The 27016-nt window shown below is 51.2% G+C and overlaps 11 protein-coding genes across 11 annotated transcripts; 3 read left to right on the top strand and 8 right to left on the bottom strand.

Annotated features, from left to right (window-relative positions):
* Window positions 1-187: 187 nt before the first annotated feature.
* On the top strand, window positions 188-2893 carry N7532_008527 (uncharacterized protein; the record flags this gene model as incomplete). The annotated part of the gene is made up of 7 exons (XM_056621019.1): window positions 188-339; window positions 402-531; window positions 601-690; window positions 750-1635; window positions 1873-2102; window positions 2446-2710; window positions 2835-2893. 7 exons carry the CDS (start codon window positions 188-190, stop codon window positions 2891-2893), a joined length of 1812 nt encoding a protein of 603 aa, XP_056471825.1.
* A 375-nt stretch (window positions 2894-3268) lies between these two features.
* N7532_008526 (uncharacterized protein) lies at window positions 3269-4255 on the bottom strand (the record flags this gene model as incomplete). The annotated part of the gene is made up of 2 exons (XM_056621018.1): window positions 3269-4000; window positions 4067-4255. The coding sequence occupies 2 exons, from the start codon at window positions 4253-4255 to the stop codon at window positions 3269-3271; spliced, it is 921 nt and encodes a 306-aa protein (XP_056471824.1).
* A 626-nt stretch (window positions 4256-4881) lies between these two features.
* Window positions 4882-5430, bottom strand: N7532_008525 (uncharacterized protein; the record flags this gene model as incomplete). The annotated part of the gene is made up of 2 exons (XM_056621017.1): window positions 4882-5202; window positions 5386-5430. 2 exons carry the CDS (start codon window positions 5428-5430, stop codon window positions 4882-4884), a joined length of 366 nt encoding a protein of 121 aa, XP_056471823.1.
* Window positions 5431-6828: 1398 nt separating this feature from the next.
* On the bottom strand, window positions 6829-7732 carry N7532_008524 (peroxiredoxin; the record flags this gene model as incomplete). The annotated part of the gene is made up of 3 exons (XM_056621016.1): window positions 6829-7266; window positions 7325-7506; window positions 7564-7732. 3 exons carry the CDS (start codon window positions 7730-7732, stop codon window positions 6829-6831), a joined length of 789 nt encoding a protein of 262 aa, XP_056471822.1.
* A 945-nt stretch (window positions 7733-8677) lies between these two features.
* On the top strand, window positions 8678-9265 carry N7532_008523 (uncharacterized protein; the record flags this gene model as incomplete). The annotated part of the gene is made up of 2 exons (XM_056621015.1): window positions 8678-8942; window positions 9099-9265. The coding sequence occupies 2 exons, from the start codon at window positions 8678-8680 to the stop codon at window positions 9263-9265; spliced, it is 432 nt and encodes a 143-aa protein (XP_056471821.1).
* Window positions 9266-9856: 591 nt separating this feature from the next.
* On the bottom strand, window positions 9857-12182 carry N7532_008522 (uncharacterized protein; the record flags this gene model as incomplete). Its single annotated transcript, XM_056621014.1, has 3 exons — window positions 9857-10694; window positions 10756-11625; window positions 11689-12182. The coding sequence occupies 3 exons, from the start codon at window positions 12180-12182 to the stop codon at window positions 9857-9859; spliced, it is 2202 nt and encodes a 733-aa protein (XP_056471820.1).
* A 590-nt stretch (window positions 12183-12772) lies between these two features.
* N7532_008521 (putative LaeA-like methyltransferase) lies at window positions 12773-14059 on the bottom strand (the record flags this gene model as incomplete). The annotated part of the gene is made up of 4 exons (XM_056621013.1): window positions 12773-13197; window positions 13257-13525; window positions 13599-13709; window positions 13977-14059. The coding sequence occupies 4 exons, from the start codon at window positions 14057-14059 to the stop codon at window positions 12773-12775; spliced, it is 888 nt and encodes a 295-aa protein (XP_056471819.1).
* Window positions 14060-14621: 562 nt separating this feature from the next.
* Window positions 14622-17815, bottom strand: N7532_008520 (glutamine amidotransferase subunit DUG2; the record flags this gene model as incomplete). The annotated part of the gene is made up of 5 exons (XM_056621012.1): window positions 14622-16520; window positions 16578-17126; window positions 17182-17313; window positions 17370-17495; window positions 17591-17815. 5 exons carry the CDS (start codon window positions 17813-17815, stop codon window positions 14622-14624), a joined length of 2931 nt encoding a protein of 976 aa, XP_056471818.1.
* Window positions 17816-19765: 1950 nt separating this feature from the next.
* Window positions 19766-21227, top strand: N7532_008519 (uncharacterized protein; the record flags this gene model as incomplete). Its single annotated transcript, XM_056621011.1, has 2 exons — window positions 19766-19825; window positions 19887-21227. The coding sequence occupies 2 exons, from the start codon at window positions 19766-19768 to the stop codon at window positions 21225-21227; spliced, it is 1401 nt and encodes a 466-aa protein (XP_056471817.1).
* Window positions 21228-22693: 1466 nt separating this feature from the next.
* Window positions 22694-23679, bottom strand: N7532_008518 (general substrate transporter; the record flags this gene model as incomplete). The annotated part of the gene is made up of 2 exons (XM_056621010.1): window positions 22694-23422; window positions 23485-23679. 2 exons carry the CDS (start codon window positions 23677-23679, stop codon window positions 22694-22696), a joined length of 924 nt encoding a protein of 307 aa, XP_056471816.1.
* A 660-nt stretch (window positions 23680-24339) lies between these two features.
* Window positions 24340-26616, bottom strand: N7532_008517 (putative DUF21 and CBS domain protein (Mam3); the record flags this gene model as incomplete). The annotated part of the gene is made up of 2 exons (XM_056621009.1): window positions 24340-25423; window positions 25484-26616. The coding sequence occupies 2 exons, from the start codon at window positions 26614-26616 to the stop codon at window positions 24340-24342; spliced, it is 2217 nt and encodes a 738-aa protein (XP_056471815.1).
* Window positions 26617-27016: the final 400 nt, after the last annotated feature.

Here is a 27016-nt window from a genome sequence, read left to right as displayed (position 1 = left end):
CTTGGCAGAAGGAGATGGTAGTGGTGTCAGGAGCGGACTTCGTCAACTCATCAATGATTCCACACAAGAGCATCGTTTTACCTTTCCTAAGGTCTCCTTTAATCCAGAACAGTTGACCCTGTTCCTCACAGCGCCATCGTTTGAAATCAGCATGGTTGAGGATCCAGCTGTATGCGTCTTTGAGTAGATGGAAACAACCTCGGAAAGCGGGCTGGGCAAGCGGTGGTTTGGTAAATTCGTGGATTGGTTGAAAAAAATAAATACCGTCGAAGCTGGAAATGACGGATTCCTCAACACGGCATTCCAGAAGGGCTTCCTTCTGTATCGAGCTGTCAAAGGGTGAGCTAATTTCGGCCACCAGCCACCACGTTGAGATTCACATTACTGACCAAACCATACAGATGTGCTCGTCGAACCTTCTATGCAGAGATGATGTACCTAGATGCTGATATTCAGATGGATGCGACATACGCATACTATCTCTCCGGAACCATCGTACCATTGGAGTGGACGATACTTACGGGTACTTGGGTGTGGAGCCAAGCACATACCTTGGCCTGCGCCTTGGAGGAAACGTCATCATGACCTATAACCTCGGAGTGGAAGAAGCTGATTGACACACTTTCTTACCCTGGATTGAGTATTAAGGGTATTGCAACTGTTGGACCTAGCTTGGATATATACGGGCGGGTAAGTGCTGTGAGAGAAGGAATTCTAAGAGCTATACTGACCCTTCAAACTCTTTTCAGATTCGCGGTAGTGTTACTCTGAGTGGTCATGCCAAGGCTGGAGCCCGAGTCCACTTTGGCCGTGCAGAGCTCTACTTCCCACAAGACGAAGAGGGCACTAAATGTGATAAGGACTACGATAAGATCTCAGACATCAAATCTCAACAACAGCGACCGAAGACTGGCCTAGAGCCGCAATTCTTCGCATCCGCACAAGCATCCGCAAATCTTGCCATTGATGTTTCCCCCAACGCAAAGATTGGTATCGAGGTAGGACCGTCCGTTCTGGGCAAAGGAAATTTGGTGAATGCGCAGATTATTGCTTTCCTCAACAGCACTCTTGATTTCTCCGCTACTGTGACTGGATCAGTTAGGACCGGCACAAGTCCTACGTACTGCTACAAATACGGTGCCTATCTCTACTACAATTTAGGTTATGGAGGATTCGCAACGTGGAACTGGCATTTCACACCAATCTACCTCTACAGCATCCCAGGTCAGAAATACACGATCTATGAGAACAGTAACGTCGAATCCGACGCGACGCTCAACTCAAACAGAGATGTCAAGATAATGCCAGCCAATGATGAAAAGGGAATTTTCCATGACGATGATGATGAGGACGCAGTTTGGGATGATGGCGGCCTCGAGCCATACGTTCCACCGGCGAGCCATGTTCACCACCGCAGAAGTCATATGCACCTTCATCACAAATTACACGACTCTCATCATGAGAAAGCCAATGCTACAACACCCATTCCCGATATGGGTTCTGTGATATTCAAAAGAGCAGACGATGATGGTGGTAAAAAGAATGATACGGCGAGTAGTTCCAAGTTCAGCGGCTCCCAGAAGTTCTCATGCCCTAAGTCTGGCAACAAGGAGCCAACCCTTCCAGAATTGCGCTGTATGTATTGATACTCACATCGGGTGTGGACTTTTGTTAACCCTCACAGATAATTGTCGAACCTTCTCCGCGAATCAAGTCGTTAATACCAATGGCCAGTCTCAGGTAATCAGAGGTATCTGCGACGGTATCCTCAGATGGTTCACGTCAGATGGCGCCAGCAGCGATGGGTCACACTTACTTGGGACTCGAGCCGTTGCAATTCAAGAGACGCATACACATGTAACTCATGGACAGACTGGGAACCCACGGATCCAGAGAGGAACAGGTACTGCACCAAAGAAAACAAGAAACTTAATCAGGATGCCGGGGCAACTCCCGAGAAAAGATTGATCAGCTGCGATGAGTTTCCGTTCGGTGGAGCTGGAGAAGGCGGGGAATGGGGGCCAAATACAGACCACAGAGAAGGCCTCCAACTGCAAATTGCGTGCCTGACTGGCAGCAGTCGCTGCAGGGAAATTGCAACGGTACGTATTCATACTCGCCTATCTTCTTTTTGGATGATTTTAGTGACAATTTCAGGACTTCTGAGTACTTTGTACACCAACGTGGCATACTTCGACCGGGATGCCGATTCAGATGACGAAGATTGGAAACTATGGTCCAAGCCAACCCCCAAGGGAAGAACAGATGAAAGATGGACCCCAGGAGGAAGCGAGGATGATTCATATCCACCTGTCTTGGACGTTTGACACGATATCCCGAGGTCATCCCGCTCGCTCATAGCATTGACAGAACTGTGAGTACCAAAAGTTCTTTCAAGATGACTGTGAAGTGGTTTTCTTTTCTGACCGGGTCTTTCAGGAATAGGAAAACTCAGACCGAACCCTTGGCTATAACTTCACGCGCAATTTTACTATGGCCCTCGCCTACGCAACGAGTCTTTCAGATACGCCTGATCAATGGGGCAAGATGGCGCTCCAGGATTTCCAGATAAAGACCTACCCTTCTGAGAGCAAAGCTTTGCGCGTTCTATGTGCGGTAAATTTGTTCAATCATCCGGACGTCTATCGGTACGCAAAGAGTGGTAACGGGTATTGCTACGATACACGCAAGGGCATGAGAAATCAAGCGGGTGAGACAACAACTTTTGATTTGACCGAAACTTGCACTTTTTTTTTTTCAAGGCTTTGGAAAGAGCCCAAGATACAATATGTGCAAGGTCAACTAAGTCGGCAGTAACTTCGCTGACCAAACAGCTCCCACTCAGTGGAGTAAGCGAAGCCAGGATGAGCCGATGGAAGCGAATGATGCATAGGAGATTGAGAGTATGTTCCCACGAGTTTTCACCTTAGATCAGGCTAATCCTTTTTCTTCTTTTCAGGTATTGAGCTGCATCCAGATCCGGATGTCTGATGGCCTCTGCCAGACGATGTGGACTGGGAGAGTATGTTTATCTCCGAGTCCGGAAACACGAAGCTTGGGCACGAAGCAGACTCGAACTTGAATTAAATATCTGGCAGTTAGAGCGTGTTCAGTCTTGTTTGAATAAGGTCGAATATAGATTTGTCAATCCAAATTTCTTTTACACTTTCTGTGACATTTAAATCATTTTCTCTCCATAGCGCTGGAAATATTTTGGAGTAAATCCCCTTCAACACCTAGGGAGATGGTAGTGAATTGTATCTTCTATCTACACGTACTCCCCAACAGCTCCGGGACTTCCAATAGTGTATGGGGGACCTCGGCTTCCACCCTCATGATAAGCAGGGCCAATTTCTCCAACGGGGGATAGAAAGTCGTCTTTCCAAACACGCTCAAACCAGGTGCCATCATAATTATCTTCCGATCCATCATTGTGCACCCGCCACTGCCTCACCACATTTCCACAATCATCTAAAAACACATTCAATAAACCTCCACCGTTGGTTGCCACCTCATCCTCCACGTAGATATGAGTAACAACACACTCGCCATACCTTAAAAGAGGGTTCTCTTCTCGTTCTGTCTTTCCTCGTGCTAATTCCTCCTTCAGCTCATCAGAGTAGTTTTCTACACTAGGATCTGGACTTTCTCGCTGGGTAGCTACTATTTCTCTGAGTTCGTTGTCTCTAAGCTCAATATCGACAGACTCATTCGTGACACGCTCAGGAAAGATTTCCAGAGCAGCTGCCAAATCCAGACCACCAAAGATACTTTCGTCGTCGAGAACTACTCCATCGTAGGAAACCCATTCTGCCTCTTCATTGTCGGCCCATAAAGAGTTGTGAGCCTCTTCATTAGTGTAGCAAAGACGAAGCCAAAGGCCCTTTTCCGCCACGGTATTACAAGCGTAGGTGCGTAGTGCCTCGGGGCGTATCGGCCGAAGAATCTCGTCTATTTGGGCTTCAGTGGGTACAGCTGGTGAATCCCCTGGCCAGTAGGGCTAATAAGTTAATATTGGGTTAGTTGAGGGTCGCGATTCTCAGATTGAGTATAATAGGAGGTTTACCTCTCTGCCTTCGGATCCCAATGCGAGGAATTGGCGTAAAAGTCGTTTGCGACGGTCTGCGGGGGACTCGTTGGATTGTGAGGGGTCCGGATGGGGTTTTTCCCACTCAGAGAGGAAGTAGACTTCTAATGGAAGTTCTCCCCAAGCAGCTGTTTCGGGATCATCGTTCTCAATGATATGGAGAGGCATTTTGTGTAGTTTCGCCCCGTGGCTTGGGAGATGGAGAAAGATGGAGGGACGAGGAACACTGGCAGTTGCATACACTAAATACTGTACTGTATGGTCCAAACTTAGGTCATTCTATACTTGGAAGTGATCGCTGCTGCGCCCCGTCAAAATTACTGGTTCAGATTGCCCTAAGAAGTAGTTTCATACACAGTAGTACCTCGTACGGGTTAGAAGTAAGGTGGCGAGCAAGATAATCGGAGAGGAAGCTGTGACTATTTGATTCGTTCCACATGGTTTTTGAGCGAAGTGCGATGGCTTTTCCGAATTCTTCTTCCGTCTGAAAAGGGCCGGTAACAGCTGGGTCTTTTTCACGAGAAAAGAATGGGGAATAGGTCCTCGGTTGAAACTGCCATAATATATAGGCGTTGGCAGCGCTCTCATTTGATCGAAGATGCATCGTAATTGTCCAACAATCGAATGTTTATTTGCCCCAGTGAGCGAAGGCCACGCCATCCCTAGAGAAATTCCTGAGATGTACTCCATTACGATATACAGGGTATCCCGATCGCGGTACATGGCGTAGAGTCGTGGCGCCGCGATGTTGAGCCATTTTCCAACAAAAAGAAGAGCATGTCCCTCATTTTCAGTCACAAGTGGGTCCCACAGTTTCGATAGATAGTTTGCCCGACCTCAGCCAGAAGCACAGGAGGGCCACCCTGAGGATCCTTTTGTATAGAGAACTGTAGATGCTTCAATTGCAACGAAAGCAAGGCACTCAGTCGATTCACAGTGAATATGCCAAGCATGCTGAAGAGACACATCTGGATATGCTCGTATCCGAAATTGAACCGCTTTTCCTGTGTTCGGAAAATGGTCTCATTCAATTCGGTCAAGTCCTGGACGTAGACTGGTCCTTTACCTCGCTCTTGTTCATCTAGCTCGAACTTGTCGATCAATTTCCGAATCCCCTAAAATTTCTATTAGCGCTCCCTGCGATTTGACGGGGATAGGCAACTGACAGCATTGATCTCTTCTCTGTCTTCAGGGCTGAGCTTGGTGCGGGTGATTCTCCAATTGTAACCTTGAAACCCCTTCTAATCTGCTTTGAGGGCGCTCGCTTTAGTTGTGCCTTTCAGGTGCCTGCCACCTACACCGTACTTGAGTTTCATGGAGTAGTTGAGGAATCGATGGGTCATTGTGCCAAGGCTCGAAGCCCAATACTGTCTTCATAAAAAGCTCTATCCCACCCAGTGTTGGTGACAATGACCCAATAGCTGGCATGATAGTTCCACAACCAATTACATGGACATTGAGCCTCCATCAGTGGGATCCTGCCGCTTGTCGGCTTCAGTCCATAGAGTCCGCAACTGGCAGCCGGCTGACGAATACTGTTGCCTGTTGCCTGTCAGATCAATTTGGTTTGCTGTTGCAGGATTGGCAAATGTAATGCGGGCGGGAGTATCTATATCTGACCCAATTCCTAAAGGGCTGCCATACAGGCAGGGCCTGTAGAGCTGACTCGCCCCCAGACGAGCCACCGGATGTCAGAGCGGTGTGGTGCGGATTCACTGTGACTCCAGTGATATTATTGGAAGTTACGAGCCCCAGCTGCAATAGAATATCTATGAGTTGGCATGCAGTCGAAGATCGCCGTTGCCCAAGGACTATCGAACTTGCCGATCCTTGTGGTTCCATGGTTCGCGCGTAGATCACCGCACCGGCATCCAAGACAATAATGACGACGCCTGCATTTGCTGAGCTCTTCCTTCCAATCCAACGCAAACGAATCTTGTCCTTCAATACCGATGTGTGCTTTGGTACTTATTGACAAGCCATGCAGAAGCCCTATAGTTTTTCCGTGTGCCGCAAAATATTCGTCCAACACTTTTTCGGGGAGCAATTCATAGATGCAATTAGTCTGCGTGCAACACATTGAATGAGTCAGTTGCGAGGTCCTGAGGTTTTAATTGCTTGTGGTTGCTGGTCGTCATACTAGCTTCTGCGCGATCGCAGAGTCCTTAGCGTTCTCGCTCCCGCCCGTCTTCATCATTTGGTCCCGCGACCCCCAGCATTGCCAACCTGGTCCCCGGACTCAGCAGGTTTTCTGGCAAAGAACTTCCTCCACTGTCAATAGAACTGAGTCACTCAATACCCTTATGTAGTCTCAACAAGATTACACCAAATCGCTCTGCGTTTGCACGTATCCGTGGAAAAAGCGAAGCGAATCTGAAATAGTCCGTCTTGCAGCATCATCTTCCATCATCGAGATATAATGTATGCACTAACCCAGTGCGCTACCTCAATGGCATGTGGACATACTCCTCAGAGGATATCTTGTCGATCCTCTCAGAGTTAGGCGATTCACAGTGAGCTATAAAACTCCCGGTGACTTTTTTCAGGGGAACTTAGGGCCACCCTTTCAGGATTGCGCATTTGTTCGGAGATCCAAGAGGGTGACAAATATTGTAGGGCTCAGCAAGGTATAGAAAGGAACTTCAACGCTGGAGATATTTCTCCGCGACATTCGTTGTGATTGATACGTAATCTCTTATTTTACATTGCGTTGGCCTGATTACTTCGGGATGCTAAAGCATTTAGAACTTGGTGTATCGGAGGTAGGGCTTGACCTCGCGAACCTCGCCGAACTTTTTCTTCGCGTCGGGGGTGGAAACGGACGGGGGCACGATGACATCGTCACCCACCTGCCAGTCGATCGGGGTGGTCACACCCTTCTTGTCACCGGTCTGCAAAGAGTCGATAACGCGCAGAACCTCGGCGGAATTGCGGCCGGTCGAGGCAGGGTACATCATGGTCAGACGGATCTTCTTGCTCGGGTCGATGATGAAAACAGAGCGGATAGTGAACGCAATACCCTTCTCACTGATGTTGTCGAGGTCCTGTTGGTCGATCATGTCGTAAAGGAAGGCAACCTTACGATCAGCATCGGCGATGATGGGGAACTGGACGTCAGTGGAGGAAACCTCGTTGATATCCTTGATCCACTCGCCGTGGGAGCCGATGTCATTGGCGCTCTAAAGCCGGGCGTGTTAGCCAAGCACCTTTACAAAGAAAGGAGTTTTAGAAACCCACCAGGCCAATCATCTTCACACCGCGCTTCTCAAACTCGTTCTTCATCTTCGCAAAAGCGCCGAGCTCAGTCGTGCAAACAGGGGTGAAGTCGGCGGGGTGGGAGAAGAGGATTGCCCAGCTGTCGCCGATGAACTGGTGGAAGTCAATTTCACCCTTGGTGGTGAGAGCCTTGAAGTTGGGTGCTAGGCCTTAGTGTCAGCATACCCATTGGCCCTGTGAGCGTCCTTTTTGAGGCTTACCGGTCGATCCCAGGCGCAGACGCGGCTGCTCCTGGGCGGGTGCCGCGAAGAAGCGGCGGAAGGCGGGCTGGGCGCGAGGCAGCTGGGCCGACAGGCGGGCCCAGGGAGCAGCCTTGGGGGCAGCTCTGAAAGCGCGGAAAGCCATTTGCGGTGTGAGTGTGGCAGCCATTGTGATGATGGAGTATTGTAGATGTTTCCCCGGCTTCTCCCACTGCATACTTGACGACCGCTTGGCGTCATAGCGGAGATTACCTCAGCAATCACGCCATCCCCAGATGCCGCTAGCCGATTAAGGTAAACAGCCGGGTGTTCCGGGTTTCTTCACGATTGACGACTTCAATCTAATTCAACAATGCAATTGTACTCGGTTGAGATTGTCAGAATTCGAGTTCTGTATATTCAGAAGTCAAAATTACCATCGTTCGGAATTGTGTCAAGCGCCGTATAATGTATACGGCACCGTGCGTACTCTTTCTGCCGCTGTAAGGCTTAGGGAGTCTGACTGGCATCCTAAAATGTGATATACATTCGATGCAATTCTCCCTGGTCCAAATGTACCGCACTATATCCGCACTTAAAATGCAGGAACAAGCGTTGACTTTAGTGTTGTGTGCATAAATTATGCCGTGAAGCAAAAGCATATTCCACCGTTTCGGTATAAATGCTTAGACTGCAACCAACAACACCAGTGGAATTCCACCCAATATCATTCACAGGTATCGTGATGTGAGACTTTCCAAGGTTCACAACCATCATTTCAGGCTTGAGCATACCAGCAACATCGCCCGGTGACAGAGACTGTATATTTGAGCACTCAACCTCGAAGCCGGTACAACGTAATAGACCATTAAAGTAGGCGCTCAACCTTATCTCCCACGGAATCAATACGAGGCGCATCTGCCCGTGCTGACGAGTGGAACCGCCGGGCAAACAAGAGGCTCTCCTGCGCTGCACATGCGGTGACAGCCCTACTCAGCCACCAGCCAAAGTCCAATTTGGGATGTTTTTCTTAGCGCTCACCAGCTCGAGACGTCAGATTGGGGCCCCTTAATACAGGCCTAGCCCGAGCCTCCGCGGTCGCTCGTATCGCATCTCGAGAGCCTGGATCGCCAACATGACGACCACGGGTGCCCTGCCCCTGACCACCACCTTCGTGCCACCAACCGGCTGTACTACCGACATCTACCGTATTCTGTGGTTAACCAGCTCGGACTATCCGTGGTGGTGGTTGAGTCTCGGGCTTTTCGGCTGGTCCACCTGCTTCCCCCAGGGTACCAGCCTACAAGCTACTTCTCGCCTGGTTTGCAGTCCAGAGAGCTATACCGCTGCAGCCCCATCGACTTCACAGGAGGCGAGACTCAGGCAACATGCTATCCCAGGTGAGCGGCGATCGGTCACTGACTGTCAAGGATGAAGGAGCCAGGGGTTTTAATATTTGTTTGTTCCTACCAGCTATTACAATGTTCAAACCGGTGATGACTCGCTCTGGTACACCACGAATCCATGCACTTCGTCCAATACCGACGCAGCGTCAGTCCATAGCTACACCTACAGCAGCTCGGTGCTGTCAGAAACAGGAACCTACGGTGTAAATGCCAAGAGCATCTCTATCCGCTGGAAATCAGAAGACTTCGCATCCAAAGTGGCGACAAGCACGACAGCAACAAGCACCACAACTAGCCCGACTCCCCACGACCACTGATGATAATCAAACATCCGACGACTCTGGGCTTTCCACAGGCGCAAAGACTGGAATTGGCGTTGAGTTGCAGTGGGCGCCATTGCGCTTATCGCCATCGCCTTTTTTATCTGGCGAAGTCTGCGAAAGACCCCGGAGCCTGCCTATGCGCCGACAGCTCAGTCAGAGCTTCCACGAGAGGCGGAAACGAGTCAAGTATACGAGACAGACTCCCAGAGGGGCTCTTACCTGGAGATGGGTGAAACGCGACCCGAGATTATCAATAAACCGCCTGCGGAGCTGGGCACGTATCGATGATGAAAGGGTGATGTTTGGCGGGCACCGTTTTGAATGATCGGATGATGATGGAGGAGTACTATCTTTTCTTGTTTTAATCCAAGGCAACCAGCGACGGGTCCATTGGCATGGCCCTCGAGCATTGAACACTGATATCACTCAACGAATAAAATCATATATCCAACTCAGTTACAGCACAAATAACGCAGCAGCAATAGCAGCACAACACCCTGAGCAGTCGCAGCAGTCCATATAAGTACTCCGTTAAATGAGAAGGCACAGAAACCCGAAAATAATTGAATCTGTATTTCCAATATACTAAGCATACAGCTTGGTCAGAGACGGTCTTGAGGTGCGTGCTGAAGTAAAACTGCAATGACCTTTCCGGTCCTCTGCCTCATCAAACTGATCCGAATCATACATCCACTCTGGCTCACGAGTTTCACCCCAAGTAACCGGACCCATGGCTATAGTATCCAAGTTCTCATCCTTGGGTGGATGACAAGCAGCGCTTATCGCGGCACTGCAAGTTTCGGCCAAGGGAATATCCGACTTCAGCTTTCGGAATGCGATTACGAACAAAAAGCACAATAGAAGACCCAGAACAATAACTGCTAGGAAAATGGGAAGTAGTGTCACTGATAACGTGCTCTGTCTTCGATCTTTGAGCAGATTACCGTAGTTGTCATAAGGGAGCAACCAGGTGAAATAAAATCCCTGGGACATCAGCCAGTGAAGTGCCGCGTAAACGACCAAGATCGGAATCCCGTACTGGTATGGCACGCTGAGCCAGTAGGTAGATCGCTGGTCGCTATTCTTCGTCCGCCATGTTACCCTCAGAGGCTTGCGGCGAGTTCCATACGAACTGTACTCGGCGGCAGCCAGCATGCTGGTAAGCACGCTGTTGTAACTTGTATAGCTGATCGTGACGAAAAATTGCGGGATGTTGGCTAGAACGAGGGCGTATAATGGCTGCATATTGGTGGGCAGATCAAGACCAGTTGATGCGGTGTCCCTGAAGTTGATTGCACTGAAACCTTTTCCGAAGTCTTCCATTCCTGAACTCCACAGTCGTTTTATCTGTTCCAAGCCGAAGGGGCTCATTTCCCGGTGATAGAAAAGCTGGAATAAACCCAATGCAATGCAGGCCCAGCAGCTTTTTTGGATAGTTAGTATGTATTTTTAGGCAGGAGGCAACTCGTCGAATCAGAACTAACAAAAATATTGCAAGGAACCACTGCCATAGGTTTGGTACTTGTATCCAGAATTTAGATCGAGAAAGAGGCGAGAAGATCACATCGCTGCTTGATTCTGATACCTCTGTGGGCTTGGACGTTTTCAAGGGATATTTCCAGTATCCGCGTTGAACGTCGGATTTGGACAACCAGCAAAGGCCTGTGGTCATTGGATCGGGTCTTTCAAGAAATGATGCCACGGCATCACCGACTGTGAGAAGAGGTGGCGACCGCGATCGGTTCACCTTGGCCGCCAGAAACATTGAAATCACTTTAGCCAACATTGATAAAGTGACGATGATGCCTATGGTCGGACTATACCGCAGCTGGCAGATGGATTCGACTTTGATCCCAAGACATTCTGAAAATTCGTAACTTCGAGCTTCGAGCGATGGCTGGGAAGGTGATCCTATGTGTGCATGGTTACAGATAGTGCGATCGCTTTGGTTCCCACCCGAATAGTTTGAGAATGGTGCTGCCGATACTGCTCCTAGCTGAGACGTATCATCGGCCCAAGTGATATTTTTCATGGGCAATAGCATTGACTGGTCGCCACCGTCCTTGACGGTCAGATTATGTGCAAGGAGAACCAGGGCTGCAATTCCCGACTCGGGACAATTCAGAAGCATACTGCATTCGTGGAGATTGAGTCGTTCGAATTTCACCTGGGCTATGTCGGAAGAAAATTTCTCCCATGTAAATTTCGAGCCGAACGGGGGAGTAGATGTGTTGAAGCATTGCTTCAGGCCGAGGGAAGTGAGTTCCTGGATATTCGTGGAGTCGAGATCTTCCGGTCCGACAATAAGGGCCAATTCGTTTGTGCCAAAGGCCTGGAAAAACATGGAGTTGTATCTGGTGATAGTCGGTATGAGTAATGGCCGTATAGCATTTGCAGGCATGCTCTGCTGAACTCACAGTAGATGAAAGGGCGTTGCTGTTGTCAACAAGATTATCCAAAGAATGAGTCGATACCGGCCGCTTCGAACAATATTTCGAAGACTCGAAGAGCCAACATCTAGCCATTGATGTTGAGCATGTTGAGCATCAACCTCCTCCCTGGTAGGAGCCACGAGCGTTTGCATGCAATAGTTGCTAGCGGCCAGAATTCCAGTACTCAAGATGTTGACAATCAAGTGGAGGGCGACATCCCAATGCTTGGATACTGTGCAATTGCCATGATAGACAACTGACGAGCTCAAAAAAGTGGCCTTTGCACTGTACTCGGTAGACCGGGCAGACGCGATCGCGACAATGGCAATGTTGAGAAGGAGGACAATTGTAGATGCTTGGGCGCAGATGTAAACGCCACTAATCCAGCTGGGTGGCTCATCTTTCAAATTCTCTGCTGCTGCTTTGCGTTTTGGCAAGAGATCTTTCAGAAAGAATATGGCGTTGTTGAATCGACCCATCACGAGGGTCGAGAAGTGTGACGAAGGGACGCAGAAAGCAAGAAGTGGCAGCCGGTCTTCGCGTGCGGCGAAGCTTACCTTGAGATGCCAAAACAGATAGACGTCCGAGTTAAGATACAGCCACAAACAATCGAATGCAGGTACATTTTGGGCTTGGTCTACTAAATGAGGCTGACCCAGCGTCGATTAAGGCTCATAGATTTTGAAGTAAGGGCCAAGGCTCATTCCATTCCCGATCGTCGTGCCTTGCTAGAGAAGAGCACCAAGAGATCGCACTCCATTCCCCTTTCCGGATAAGCAAAGACTGGTGAGTCAAGAGGGTTAAGTGCAGACAAAAAGGGTTTCGCTTAGAATTAATGAATCGCGAGAGACAATGGTATCTGGAGTAATGGATATCCCCGGATTTGTGCTTGGGACCATGCTCGGGATGTCCTCATTTGGAGCACATTCCCGCCCTTCTTCCACCCAGGCGAGCGCCCTAGTTGCCTTCAATGTCTGCCGTATATTGAACAGAAGAATAAAATCAATCACGAGATGCTGTCTGTTGAGACAAAATATTCGATAGACGAGATCGACAGGAGACAGCTCATTTAATCGAGCCGCTGCGCAACGACAATGCTGAAATTGATCAACGGCAGCGCATTCTCGCAATGCATTTCGAATTCATCGACCAATGCCTCGACTTTATCTTCTGCTTCATCTTTATTTTTTGCCTCGCCAGTGATCATCAGAGCTGGTGTCAGCAGTGCCTGCATGACATTAACCACCCATTTTGTCGCCACTTGGCGCAGATCCTCCCTCCCTGCAACAGTATATGTTTCGCAACGGATATTCTCAAATCCTCCTTTTGAGATCTCTTCATGAACACGCTTAGGCGCAAATGGTGATAAGCCCATTGCGAGCATCGCTTTGATGACGCTCTGTCGTATCTGGGTAATTGCAGGCAGCTCGGGTACCTTGTCGGTACAAAATGCCGTTTCGTCGACCTCTTCCCATTGAATGTAGCCATGGGGCTCTGTCGGGGTTTATATCAGAGTCCGTTGAATTGAATTGAAGGGGCTGGGTGTCGAGTACTCAGCAAGTCTCGCGCATTCTTGAGTACAGTGGCATAGTCATCTCGTTTCAAGCCAGCTGTGAGAAGTCGAATGTGCACCAGGTCATATCTGCCTTGATGCTCAGATGGATATGGTTTCAGAGAATCGTGTACTGCCAGCGGTATTCTTTCATTTCTTGGACCGTGGAGTTCATGGCTAGGAGGGAATTGGCTGGGCGAGATGTCGAAGCCCTGTAAATCGAGTGGCGATACGGCAGGGAGGTTTTTGGCGAGCTCTTCAAGCCAGATTCTGTGGAACCTCTTAGAGAGTTGTTCTCTCACCTTTTTTTAGAATCACAATCGGGGAAGATAATACCACGTACCCCGTTCCCGTGCCCAGATCCGCAACAGCCAAGATCGAGTTCTTAGGGATAGACGGATGGATCAGGTTACTCCCGAGGAGAGCGGTAAGAAAATGATGCTGTTTGTTCAAGCTGGAAGAGCGGGTGAATTAGTGATGCTAAGGAGAGAAAATGCCCGACGTTCAAATAATCTGGTGCGAGCCCCGGGATCGGGCCATATGCAAGATCCAAACCAAGGAACGGGCGTTGGATCCGGGGTACAGCGTCGCGCAGGAACCAGTGGGTCTGCCCGGCTTGAAGGGTGAGACAGCGTGGCGCATGTTGGCGCGTACCTCAACCAGGGAAATGAACATAAGGAAAAGGAGCGGCATGTCGGCAGAAGAGAGAAAAAGCACCTACCGCTCTGTTTCGGCGGCGTCTCGACTCAGAAGGTAGATGCTATCTTCCGATAGGCTGTGGTTCTCCATAGCGGGTCCGGACATTTTGCAGTCAAATATCAAATATCAGGCAGACTGGACAATTCAGATAATTTTGATACGAAAATGGCTCTACAGAACAGCATCCAAATGGGAGATTTATCATTTCATCTATTCAGGCTCGCACAAGCTCGAGTGCGTACAACGACGGCGGGTTACCAGCGGACCTTTGCCTCGGACTTGTGCGTTCCCGCGTAGAACAAAACACGTTTAGTGTCGACAAGGATTGCTTCGACGGCGCAGACGGGGCGTCCAAAGGTATTCCCAACGATTTCCGGGCGCACGTCCGGGCGCACTGATTCGTTGATCTCGAGGTCTGATATTTGAGATGCTGTTCATCTACCTGTATGAAACCGGATTCGACTTCCGAGTCCACGACGCTCCTACTGGTATTTGAGGTTGAGGGCCAATGATAAATCAAATTCGTTTCATGTAATATCCTAGCCAAGATGATGCGATACAGAAACCCCCCGAGACCATGCATGGATGCAAGATAAATGTATATGATACACGTAGCCGAGAAATGAACAAAACAAGCCAAAGGCGATAGAGCACCCAAGGAATGCGCTCAGATTTTGTCCAACAAATGCGCAAATACGTAACGAAAGATCTCCCGACTCTTGTACAGATTTTCAACCCTCATTCGCTCATTATCCAGGTGGGCGTTGTCACTAGCCTGGCCGCAAGGCAGATTGGCGGCGGGCGCAGAAAACACTTTTTCGAGGAATCGGATAGTCGGGATAGACCCTCCCTCGCGAATGAAAATGGGCTTGACATAAGCGGACTGGCGCTTTGGGGGCTGAGTTTCCTGATCTGGATCTCCGCTGTAGGCCTCCGATTTCGTTCGGACTGGGAGAGCAAGCGAATCATCGGGTGACCCGGCCGCGGCTTGAGTTAGCGTGGACGAGGTCGGCACGGTAGCGGTCTGCTGTGCGGAGCGCTTGCGTGCTGCGGCTTTCCCCGCGGAAGAAGTGGTGGTCGAGGTGATTACGCGTTCAACGTGGGAGGCGAGACTGTCGGAGGAGTCTTTGCGAAGGAGGGTTGAACCAGCCGAGGGCTTGTTGATCAGGGTCGCGTGGCCGTTAGTATTGGTGACCTGGGGGATGGGCGGGTACCGGTGCTTCGAAATTTGCTGGTCCGGTGTCCAGGCAGCGGTAATGGCTTCGGAGAGCGTCGCGAAGATCTCGTTGTCTGGGTCTCCGAGCCAGGCATCTGATTTGCCAGTGATCTCAACGGTGAGATCGTTCTGCGATTCGAGAAGATCAAACTGCTCCTGCGCAAAGGCAGTCAAGTTTGCAGCAACTTCATCGGCTTGCTGGTCAGGGACAATGCGGATCGACAGGCTGGCCTTGGCTCGTCGAGCGATTGTGGTTGTCCCGCTCTTGCTTCCTGGAACTTCCATCGAATGAATAGTCAATGAAGGTTCGCGCCAACGATACGTGAGCGATTCGATCAGTGCCTGGCTGCTCGGGATTTCAGGGTGATGAGGCAAAAGGACGTCTGCAATAGCCTCGAATCGCTTCTCCTCGGCGTCCGAGAGGGGACGAACGGGTTCATGGAAGCCAGGTAGATTGATTTTACCCTTTCGCCCAACCAATGTTGACACCAGGATCGAAAGGTCCTTGACAGGCTCGTCCAGCAAGGCGCTACCGTCGATACCACTGTGCAGATCAGGGTGATCACTCGTGACGACCAGATTAGCATGAACCACTCCTCGAAGTCCGTATGTCAAGCAAGGGTTATAGTCGTCCAACCAATAACTGTTGGCAAGAAGAATCCAGTCGACGGACCCGATTTGCTCCTTATGTTCCCGCACCGTCTGGTGGAAACCTTGAGAGCCTGATTCTTCTTCACCTTCGATGAGGAATACCACATTGCAGCGGAGAGACTTCGTCCGGGCGAGATCAGCGGCGGCATAAAGAGAGGCCAGGATGGGACCCTTGTTATCCGATACGCCACGACCGTAGAGGAATCCATTGATCGACGTGAGCTGATATGGGTCTGTTTTCCACTTGGGTCTGCTCACATCCGCACCAACCACATCGTAGTGGCCATAGAATAGGATGGTCTTATCAACTTTGTCGGTCGAGGTTGCATCGAATCGGGCATATACGATGGGATTGGTATCTTCGCCAGTGGTCAGGAGTTTAGTCTTCGCCCCGAGATAGTTGCAGTGCCGACGAAGAAATGCAGCGCCCTGGTTGCACTCGCCAGCAAACTTGGGGCTTGCAGAGACGGTCTTGAATGATACGAACTTGGCCAGGCTGTTAACCATTTCGTCGTTACTGATGGGTGGCAGTTCCTCTTGAGTCAAGAAGAACTCTGTGAGATCCCAAATTCCGACCGTGTTGTCGTTGCCTCCGGTAGCATAGATATGGCGATCCTTGAATCGGCCAGCAGCCGATGCCAGCATCGTGCCTTCATGGGCAGTCCAGCTACCAACTTCCTCGAAACGCGAGTTGAATTTCTACTTTGGTCAGCAAAGCTTTTGGTCAACACAAATCATAGGGTGGAATGCCCATACCTTGACCACTCCGGTGGAGTCACCGCAAATCGCCACACCCTGAATAACATGGACTGCCCACAGGTCACCGGTATGTCGGGCAATTCGCTTGACAAGTTGTTGGGAGTCGAGATTCCAGATATTCAAAGCACCACCGGCAAGACCACAGTAGAGGAGCGAACCTTCCACTGCAATGGAGAGAACAGGATCGCCATTCTGGAGCTTCGCCATTTGTGTCGGGGCTGCTCCGGGGGTGTGACCAAGACGCCACAGTTTCACTGCGCCATCGCCAGAGCCAGTCAACAGAGCCTCTTCAGACGGCGCCGACTCAATCAAGCCCTTTACTAGCAGCATAGAATACACGTAGCCATGGTGAGCGAACAGCTTGTGATGATCTCGCTTGAAAGTCAGGATACGACCGCCCTCTGATACCGAATGGGCGCCATCAGGTGGTCGTGGGGCTCGAGTGCCATCAGGGCCCCGAGAGTCAAAGAAGCGATGTGCACGCTTTGATGGATGCGCAGTCGACGCATGATTGAGAGTTGCGCCCTCTTCAGACAGATCACACCACTGGGGAAGTCAGATGGGACTCTTGAGGTCGTATGAGCGGGATGAATTTGCTTACTTGGATGCTGGTATTCTGGGCACCGCAGTACAACGTTTGGTTGTTGGCCGAGTAGACCACGGTAAAGATATCTCCCACGTCATGGTGCGGGTATATCGAATATAGACGCTCAAATGTCCTTGTTGACCAGACCTGCGCAGGAGGTTAGCGTGGCGAGTCATGGCGCTAGTGGCGTGATGTGTACTTACATTGATTATAGAGTCACCTCCGCTGGAGAAAAGCAGGTTGCCATCATCGGACAGATACAAGCCCAATACACTCTCTTTGTGTGCATGGACTGACAAGACGAGGTCGTACGTCTCGAGCGACCAGGCCTGGGCGGAGTTAGATGGATGGCAAACCAGGAATCCTCAGGATGGATCTGCGGCGAATGGGAAACATTCGAACACAGGCCACGCCGGCCACTTACCACGATGTCACCTCCCTGCAAACCTGCAAAGACGCACTCTTCGTCGATGACAAGGGCGAGGACCGAGCGGCTGGCCAGGACACGATGGCCGATGCCGCAGTCGCTCTGCGGCTGCAGGACGCTGCCTGCGTCGTCGGCGGTTGGGGTTAGCGAGCGCGCATCGGAGCCCAAGGTCTTGGAGTGGTCCTCCACCTCGGAGGTGTTTCCTGAGTCCACTGCGTCCATCGCGGTTAGCCCAATACTCAATCGAGTCGAGAATGAGTCAGCGAGAGGAAGTCTGGTCGGGACGAGAAAGACCACGACCAAACAATAGAGACCGGACGCGAACCCAAGTCAACTGGACCTCGCGGGAGAGAATCTGGGGAGAGTGCGGGACAAGAAATGAATCATCGGCGGTGGCGGTGCGGGAACATCAAAAGCTCTCCTTTTTTGCATTGCACCATCGCCAAAGTATTCGACTCACCACCCCTAGCATGTCGAGGTCGCCGGTGATTCCAGCAGCAGGCGGGTCTACACGACGGGCTGGTCAGTGATGGTCGCCAAGGTTGGGGGTGATCTGCTCCGTTGACGCTCTTTCACGGCGCTGCATACTCAGCCGGTCGCAGGCCTCCCGATCGGCCGCCAACTGCGACTCACCTGGGCTCCCAAATTAACCGGGCTATGGGGAATTGCGATTGTGGGCTGCGAAGGACCGCCATGATTTGGATGGCGGTACAAGTCGAAGAGTTGGGTCAAATTAAACTAGACCGTAGGACATGATCATCTACGGAGGAGACAGGATAAAGATAGCTAGAGAGATAATACTGTCGAATGGCAAAGCTATCATACAGCAGGCCTTCGAACTGCAGGACAAGATCTGGGCAGCAATTGGATGTACACCGACGGTGATCGACCGGAACAGATAGGACAGATGACCTCCCCCTGAGGAGTCGCGAGTGTTTCATCACTTCCATTGACCGTCTTTCACCTCGCGCTGCAGCCAGTACCAGCCGAGACGTCCCAGCGACGGAGAGTCGTACGGGCGATGGCACCATTTGTCGCCATCGTCGGTTTTGGAATGTCCTGGTGATGGTGTTGGCGAAGGATGAGCTCCGGGCCTCACCGTCTGTTGGGCTGTCTAAATATAAATGAGCCTCTCAATGTGAATCTCGTGACTGCGAGGCTTGTTGCGATCGCGCAACCGCTGCCAGTATGCACCGCCACTGTGGCTGGTGACTCATTGTGGTGCACCAGCCACAGTGGCGGTGACACACGGGCCAATCACAAACCGTGGGTCACCGCTTTTTCACGAAGTATACCGGCTTGGCACGTCCCAGGTGGACACAGCGGCTGGCAAGTAGTACACTAAGTAGGCTCCATACGGTTCTTGCGGTCGAGAACATTAGTACCAAGCCAAATGTAATATCCTCATTTCACGGCCACTTCGTTGCAGAGATTTTCTCGTGTCCGGAGCAGCTCCCCCGTCTGGCAGGCTCAATGTGATATCCCCTGCCCGTCTCCAACGCCAAAGCAGATTCTGCGCAAATCACACCCCGCCAGCAGTGACGCTTCCCCCACCCGCGGTCTGCGCGCTCGATCATCCATCCCAGGGAAGCTGCGCCCAGTCGTGATTCGTGCCTGCCTTCGCTTCACTCACATCACTGGCACCCAACGGATCCCCTGCGGATCCAATCGCCTGGCCCTACGGCCCTGCAGCTCCGCTGTTCGCTGCTCTGCCCAACTGCTCCTGCAACCCGCCCTGCATCCTGCACGCTGATGCCATTTTCCCCCAGCCTCCTGCTCGACCGCATCACTCTTCCCCGGCTTTAATAAGAAGCGCCCACGAGTACCTGGCTGGCTCCGATCGGACTTGCCGATCCTTTTCGTTTTCGTGGTCTACAGACCCGCCATTAATCATCTTGGGCATTCAATTCTGTTTCCCGGTTATTCCTTTATTCCTGTCGCCTGCAGGTCTGCGATTTTCCATACAAGGCTGCAGCAGTGCCTTGTCCAACCTTTCTATCTCTGGTACTGTCCCAGATCAGCCATTTATATCCAGACCGACACCCCTGGACAAACTCTGGAGCCCTCGATTACACCGCTCCTCTCTCGGAATCCTGACTTGGGACCTGTCGATCTGTCACCTCTGATGAGTGATCTGCCCTGGTCGGCAGTCGTCCACGACTATCATTTGCGATGGCGCCGCTAGGCCAGACGATCGCCGTGATTGATAAGTCCGGCAAGGTCGTCAGCACAGTAAGTCTCACGCAAACCTCCCTTCCTCCTGACAACAGTCAATCTAATGTGATTTCTGCAGAGTAAACAACTTTTCGGAGTATTCAATCAAGCAAAACAGGCTTATCGTGAGCGAAAATCTCATTTCGATTCTGAGCGCAATGCCAAGATCGCGGAGCAGCAGGCCCTCCAGGCGCTGGCCACCTACCAGATCGACGATGCGCCTAAGTCGGTAAGATCAGGGCACAGTCGTGCATCGAGGTCGCGACATCACTCAACTCGTCATCGTGGCCGACCGTCGTCGCGGTACGAGCAGGATTTGGCCTCGGAGGCGCCGAGTCGGAGTCGTGCGGGGTCCCAATATGGGGTCTCACAGGGCATCATTCGCCGGCATACCCACCACGATATCACCGTCCGAGAGCCTCCTCGTCCAGAAACAGCGCGGTCAAAATCAGACGCTCTGATCGATATGGACCTTGCATATGGCGATGCTCATCCTGAGGCCCTGTCTCAATACAACCCACCTCCTGAACCCACCGGCAATGATAAACAGCAGTTAGACGGACTGGTCAACCGCGCCCAGTGGCTCTTGGAGGAAGCACACTGCGTCCAGCACAGTGCCACCGCAACCATCTCCCACCTGCAAAAGAACCCCGATGCCATGGCGGCCGTCGCCCTCACCCTCGCTGAGATCAGCAACCTCGCCAGCAAGATGGCCCCCGCAGCACTATCTGCTCTCAAAACCGCCGCACCCACCGTCTTCGCACTGCTCTCCAGCCCTCAGTTCCTAATTGCCGCTGGTGTCGGACTTGGCGTGACCGTCGTCATGTTCGGAGGATACAAGATCATCAAGCAAATCAAGTCCGGCAACACAACCCCCGACAACCAGGCTCCCGAATCTACCGGAATGGACGACATGATAGAATTCAACGTGGAGTCGCTGAGCAGTGTGGAGAAGTGGCGCCGCGGTGTTGCCGATGTCGAAGCCGTTAGTGTCGGCACATCGGTCGATGGCGAATTCATTACACCCACCGCAGCCGCCATGTCCGGCATCGATGTCACGACTGCCCGCGCAGAACGAGATCCGCGATTCAAGTTTGATGATGATGGATCTGTCGCATCATCGCGCCGCTCCCACCGCTCTCACCACTCTCACCGCTCTCATCGTTCCAGAGCCTCGCGATCGCACTCTCACGCCCCGTCGAGTCGCTCAAAGAGGGAGCCTGAGGCACCCTCAAAAGCACCCTCTTTCTTCTCCAGGTCAACCAAGGCGCCACCAAAACCCTCCAGTAAGGCGCCGAGCCGGGCCCCTAGCCGAGCTCCCTCCAAAGCTCCGACCTACGTCTCGGAGAAGGAAAAGCGCCCGAAGGAAACCAAAAAGAAGAAGGGACCAAGCCGACTACGTCTCATGTTCACCCCTTGACATTTGAGCTCTAGACTTTCCTATTCGAAAGACTTCTAGGACCGCAAGGTTATCGTCCTTCATCCGTGTGGACTGCATGCTACTTTTCTCGCTCAATACTGTACATTTTCAACACGACAAATCTCTCAATACATACCACCAGTTCTCACGATAACGACCTCGCCCTCACGTCTTTATGCAGCCTCAAGTTACTTTCACGATCTCAAGACAGTTTGTTGCTATTTTTAACTGGGATTCCTTTTTGCCAACTCAATTTTGTTTGTCGTTCTAAGCATATTATGGCGTCATGAAATATCTTTTTGTTTTTCCTGTTTTCAGACATGGAGTTGAAGGGTGGGATTTAATTTCTATAGATCAAAAAGAATTCACTGTCTCTTTGTTTTCAGAATATAATCAGTTGATCTGCATTGCATCATCTGCAAATAACAAAAATGACTTAACTTAAAAATAAACAGGGACGAAGCCATCTTCCAACCTCATTTTCCACCGATTCTTCTACACTATATGTTCTGGTGCATTCGGGATTTACAGCATGCTTGTTGACCCATATCGAGCAGAAAATCTACTCTCTCTCATTACGTTGGGGATCTCCAATACTATTTAGATACCATGATCTCAAAGGCCAGAAGTCGGACTGCAATAACTTCTTCTGCATATTGTTCCATCTCAATCTGTTTCTCCTTTCTGACCTCGTTTGGCATTGACAGCCTCAACGCGAGCTGCCTCCCGAATCAAACACTGGTACGAGGAGAAATTGCGGGCCGGTACTCGAGCAGTAAAGATCTCGTCCAACTCTTCAAGTGAGCGGCCTTTCATCTCAGGCATAAAGAAGTAGAAGAAGGCCACGCAAAACAGGTTGGACGTCGTCCAAATATACCCATATTGCGCTCCCTATGCCCTGAAATTAGTCGTGTATCACATGTGATCGGTGAGAACATAACGACTTACCCAGTTCAGATGCTCTGGATTGATAAAGTACGGCGTACAGAAATTTACCAACCAAGCAAGTAAATATCCCAACGAAGTCGCTGTACCAACCGTCCACGCCCGCAATCTCGAACTCACCAGCTCCGTTGCAACGGGATAGCTCGCGGCCCCCACACAGCCATTATAAAAAAACATGAACAGCGCCGTGAACGCAACAAGCATCTGACCAGTATGTAATGAGCTTGGGCTGACCGATGCAGCTATTGCACTGGCAAGCTGACAAATTCCACACGCCACTGCACCAAGGATGAGAATTGCGCGGCGACCGAGCCATTCCCTGATGGCGTACATTCCCACATTGACGCCGAGGAATCCGAAACAAGTGTTCATTATGGAGAACTCGAAGGCCTTTTTGATGCCGCACACTGTGAAAAAATACGTTTGGTAGCCAATGAGAAACCAAACACCTGAAGCAGTCTGGCAACCTATCATGCCATAGCAGAGTATTGTTCGACGGAGGTCAACACCTATATGTCCTGTCAGAAAGGCGTGGGAAAGATTTGAGATGCGACAAGCTCACCCCGAAACATATCTAGCGCAGCCACGTTTCCTTGCTCGCGCTTTTCCTCTTGTACGCCCTTGACCATCTCAGCCCATTCGACCTCGAGTAGCGTCGGGATCACAGTTGTACTGGCTTCACTGTCGTTTTCTTCCTCCCCGGAATTGGGGTTGACTGAAGAAAGAAGCTTTGCATAGCTTGATCCACGAAGCTGCTCTAGTGCCTTCCTCGCAGCTTCTTCCTTTCCCCGGTGCAACAGCCAGCGCGGGCTCTCGGGCACAAAGAACAAGGCGATAAATAGAAGAGTAGGGACAATATAAAGACAAGCGAGTGGGATGCGATATGAGAGCTTATCGAAGCGATCCTTCGTCTTATTGTCGACGGCTGCGCCCATGATGCTTCCGATATTCACCCAATAGGCGAACAGTGCAACCATGACACCACGCATGTGTGCCGGCGCCACCTCCGCGGTGTAAATGTTGGAAAATGTGACGAGGAACCCATTTGCGAACCCCAGCAGAAGCCGGCCTAGGTACAAGAGGCCCGCCGAGGAGGTTCCGATCTGGATACCACAGGCGATGGCGTTGAAGATGCAGGCGAGCCAGAGTGCGTGGCGTCGACCGAGATATGAGCTGAAGAATCCGGCCACAAGGGATGAGACGAATGAGCCCAAGGTTAGAAGGGATGTTATCAGTTGCTGAACGGTGCTCTTGATCACTTGTCATTTGAATTATTGAAGATATCGGAGGGTCGTAACATGATATTACTCACATCGATCGCATATCCGGACTCACTACGTGGTGATGGGTACCCGAATACCTTCAGGAATCCAGGCATAGCCTGCAAAGACCCCACCGCCGCAAGGTCAAATCCATATTGCATATTCGCCATGGACACAAGACAGCAGAGGAAGAGGCATTTTCGATTCTGCCATAGAGTCGTTGACGATAGCGAGTTATCCACCATGATGATAGTTTTAAAGCCGTTAGATCTGTCTCCCTTCTGAGGATGGACGGGGTCACACTTTTACCAGGAGAGACCCTCACATATATCCTAGGCACTTCCATTCTTCAACTGCAGGAAGTCTTTGTTACGACCAATATCTGAGGAGGGGAAAGCTACATTCCAAAACATTGACTGGTCCTCGGCTGAAGCTTGAGTGTGTAGAAAGTAGGATTCCCCCACAAACCCCGCAATTTGTCCCGAGACTAGGAGGATCTGGGGCAGGTAGCCCCACGGGCATGGGAGATTTTGAACCTATATGTGCCGAAATCATCCTTTATATCCATTCATCGAATCATCGTCTAGACCGAAACCATTGGATGGGGTTTTTTAATTTTGATATACCAAGAGAGGCTAGCGAGGATGTGATGGGCTCATCGATGACAAGGTACCTTCGTATAGGAAAACGACATTATGTTACCTTACACCTTACGAGATCTACCCACTTCGGATATTTGCGTCGACTTCCCATCGTTTCACATATCTGTTCATATCCATACGAAATCTCTACAACGGGTTATGCTTCAAATGTGGTGGAAGTGTAGTCACAAATACGGTCAAGATATTGAGTAAGAATATTGAAATTTCTCACGAATGATCACTCTCTGGTTGCCTTTCCAGTCCTCACCGCAGTAAGGGCTGGTCTTCTGCAGGTCCATCGTTATTCCGGCGAGGCTGCTTGGCGTGCTTCTTTCGGCGACGGCGCTTTTTAGCATGCGAGTGCGAATCACGAGAGTCGGCATGGGTATCTGATGATTCCGCCGTGTGATGCTTATTGGGCGAAGAGTCGCGAGTTTTGTTGGGAGATGTTTTGCCTTCCGCCTCAGAAGAACTTGACCCATTCGTGTGTAATACAACTTTGCGAATACCGTTCACATCAACAATTTGTTCAGTGATGCTGCCACTGCGGGTTGGTCCGCGGTGGTGATAGATGAATTCTGTAGGTGATCCAATGGATCGAATGCTGCCAGATCCGCTGCTGTTTTGTCGGATCAGGCCGTTGGCGGTTGAACCAGAGCGGGGCTGGTCCTCTCGCTCTTCATGAACTGCTTCAGGAATCGAAACTTGAGGGAGATCTTTGTACTGCTGCGCATTGGTGCCTTTAGTGAGATTCTCCTGCGTGGTTGTAGTTGTAGTCATTGTTCCGTATCCAAGTTTCAATGCATGCGCGCCATCTTTGGCTTCGGCACCAGAGCCGACCAAGCCTGCGCCGATTCCGCCCTGGTAGGCCGCTGAAGTGATTAGATTCTGAGAATCACTTGTGCTCTGGTTAGATTCCATGTCGGTCTGCGCAGAACGAGATGGCGAGTCGCCGCTTCGCTTGATTTTGACGTTATGGTATCTGGTCTGTCGCGGGCGACTGGCCAAGTTTGAAGGCCCAAGGTGTTTCAGGTGCTCTCGAATCTCATCCGTGGCACCCCTTTGTGTGAACCACAAGTCCGATGTGCTCGAATTATTGTCTGGATTTGGGCGGCGAATTTGAAATCGCGGGGGAGGTGCTTCGACGGAGTTACGGCGACTGACGATATCGGGTTTAGCAGCGGATGGTGACGAAGCATCGACCTCGATGAGGTCCCCGTCGTTGGCAAAAGCCATCGGGGGTTCTTCAACAATTTTGCCTTTGGGAACACGCGATTTGGGTGCAGGGGCCATCCGGCGAATGGCTTTATGGACGTCAACGAAGACGTCTGATTCGTCAATGATTTCCCTGGGGTCATGTTAATGGGTGTCCATCTACAGATGACGCGCAGGAAGTCGAGTTACGTACTCTCCAATAAGTTCTTCAATTACATCCTCGAGAGTGACCACGCCGAGCGCGCCTCGATCTTCGCTGGGATACTCGGAAACAAGAACCATGTGTGACTTCCCCTCCTGGAAGAAGTTCACTATGTCCAGACAACTAGTCTCAGGCCGTGTCTCGGGGAGGGTTGCTAGGGAGAAATCCCGGACTCGCTTTCCATCTTCCGGGTCGTACGTGATAAGCATCTTGACCAATAGCATGCCCACGAAGTTCATCGGGTTTTCTGGGGCATGGATCGGGATCCGGGAATACCCTTGTGAGAGAATGAGGTCCATCGTTCGTTCGTCGAGAACCGTGTCGGCCGACATAGTAAAGACATCTTCCATGGGGGTCATGATCGCTCCCACGGATTTCTCTTTCAAGTCCAGGACGGCGCTGATAATGGTCACCTCGTCCGAGTTCAATTGTTCACCAGCCTCACCCAAGGTCCGATGAAGAGTGACCAAAGTCTTGAGACCAGCTTTTTTGTAGATGGTCCCGTGGTCCTCACCAAGCAATCGGTCGAGCAGCTTTGCGACCGGCCACGCAACGGGAGACATGATGTACATCAGGACCAGCACACATGGGGCCATCCAGGCTCCGATCGGCAGACCGTATCGAACGCAGATCGACTGTGGTACAATTTCCCCAAAGATGACGATGAGCGCCGTACTACCGAGGACCGCTGGCCATCCGCCCCCAAGTGATCTGTCCAGCACAATGGGCAACGTCTCGTTCGTAATGACGTTGCTGAGCAACAATGTCACCAGTACCCAGTGTTTCCCCCGCTTGAGAAGGTTCAAGACGCTGGCTGCATTCTTCTTTTCCGATCCCTCGCCCGATGTCTTGATAACCTGTAGGTACACTTCATCTTGACCCATCAGAGCAATTGTCAGGCCAGCAAAAGCTCCGCCACTGAGGACTAGGGCCGCTGATATGCCGAGGTACAGCCATAAGCTCGGGTCGTTAGGCTCTTTGCCATCTGCCGTGGAATTGATCGCTGTAGAGAGGAGCGGCGCGCCCGCAGAGAAGGGGAGTTGCGAGCACGTGAGGACTATCAATCTGGCCAGCCCCAGCACCATCGGCCGGGCGGCAAGGGTGCGCGTTGAACTTGAAATCATGCTCTAGAGGGTAAAGAGGGCATTTCTCGTCAGGGCTGTGGTTGGTTCTAAGGTCGGTCCGCGGTCGGTTTCGGGGTCGATCGGGAGATGGTCGATCTGCCGGAGATGGCAATTGGGGCGCGATGAGAGGAGCAAGCAGAGTCGGACCACCAGGAAACCCGCACAAACTTCAAAATAAAGCTCCTCGCAGTGAAATGGAGAGGAGGAGCCCTGGTGGGGGCGAAGCGTAGCGAAAAAGACGGACTCGCTGGCGCGGAAGGTGGATGGGTTTACGGCAGCGGGTCGGCAGTCCGTGATGTCTGAAGCTCAAGCCAAACTCAATCGGGCTTGGCGGTCGCCCGTCGACACCTCAGGCTGCAATATGAATCGCCACCCGAGCAGCCACCATGCATCAATACTC

This window comes from Penicillium argentinense (genome assembly GCF_028826775.1).
Source record: "Penicillium argentinense strain IBT 30761 chromosome Unknown utg000009l_segment0_segment0, whole genome shotgun sequence".
Taxonomy (NCBI): domain Eukaryota; kingdom Fungi; phylum Ascomycota; class Eurotiomycetes; order Eurotiales; family Aspergillaceae; genus Penicillium; species Penicillium argentinense.
This window is presented reverse-complemented; position numbering and strand designations above follow the sequence as displayed.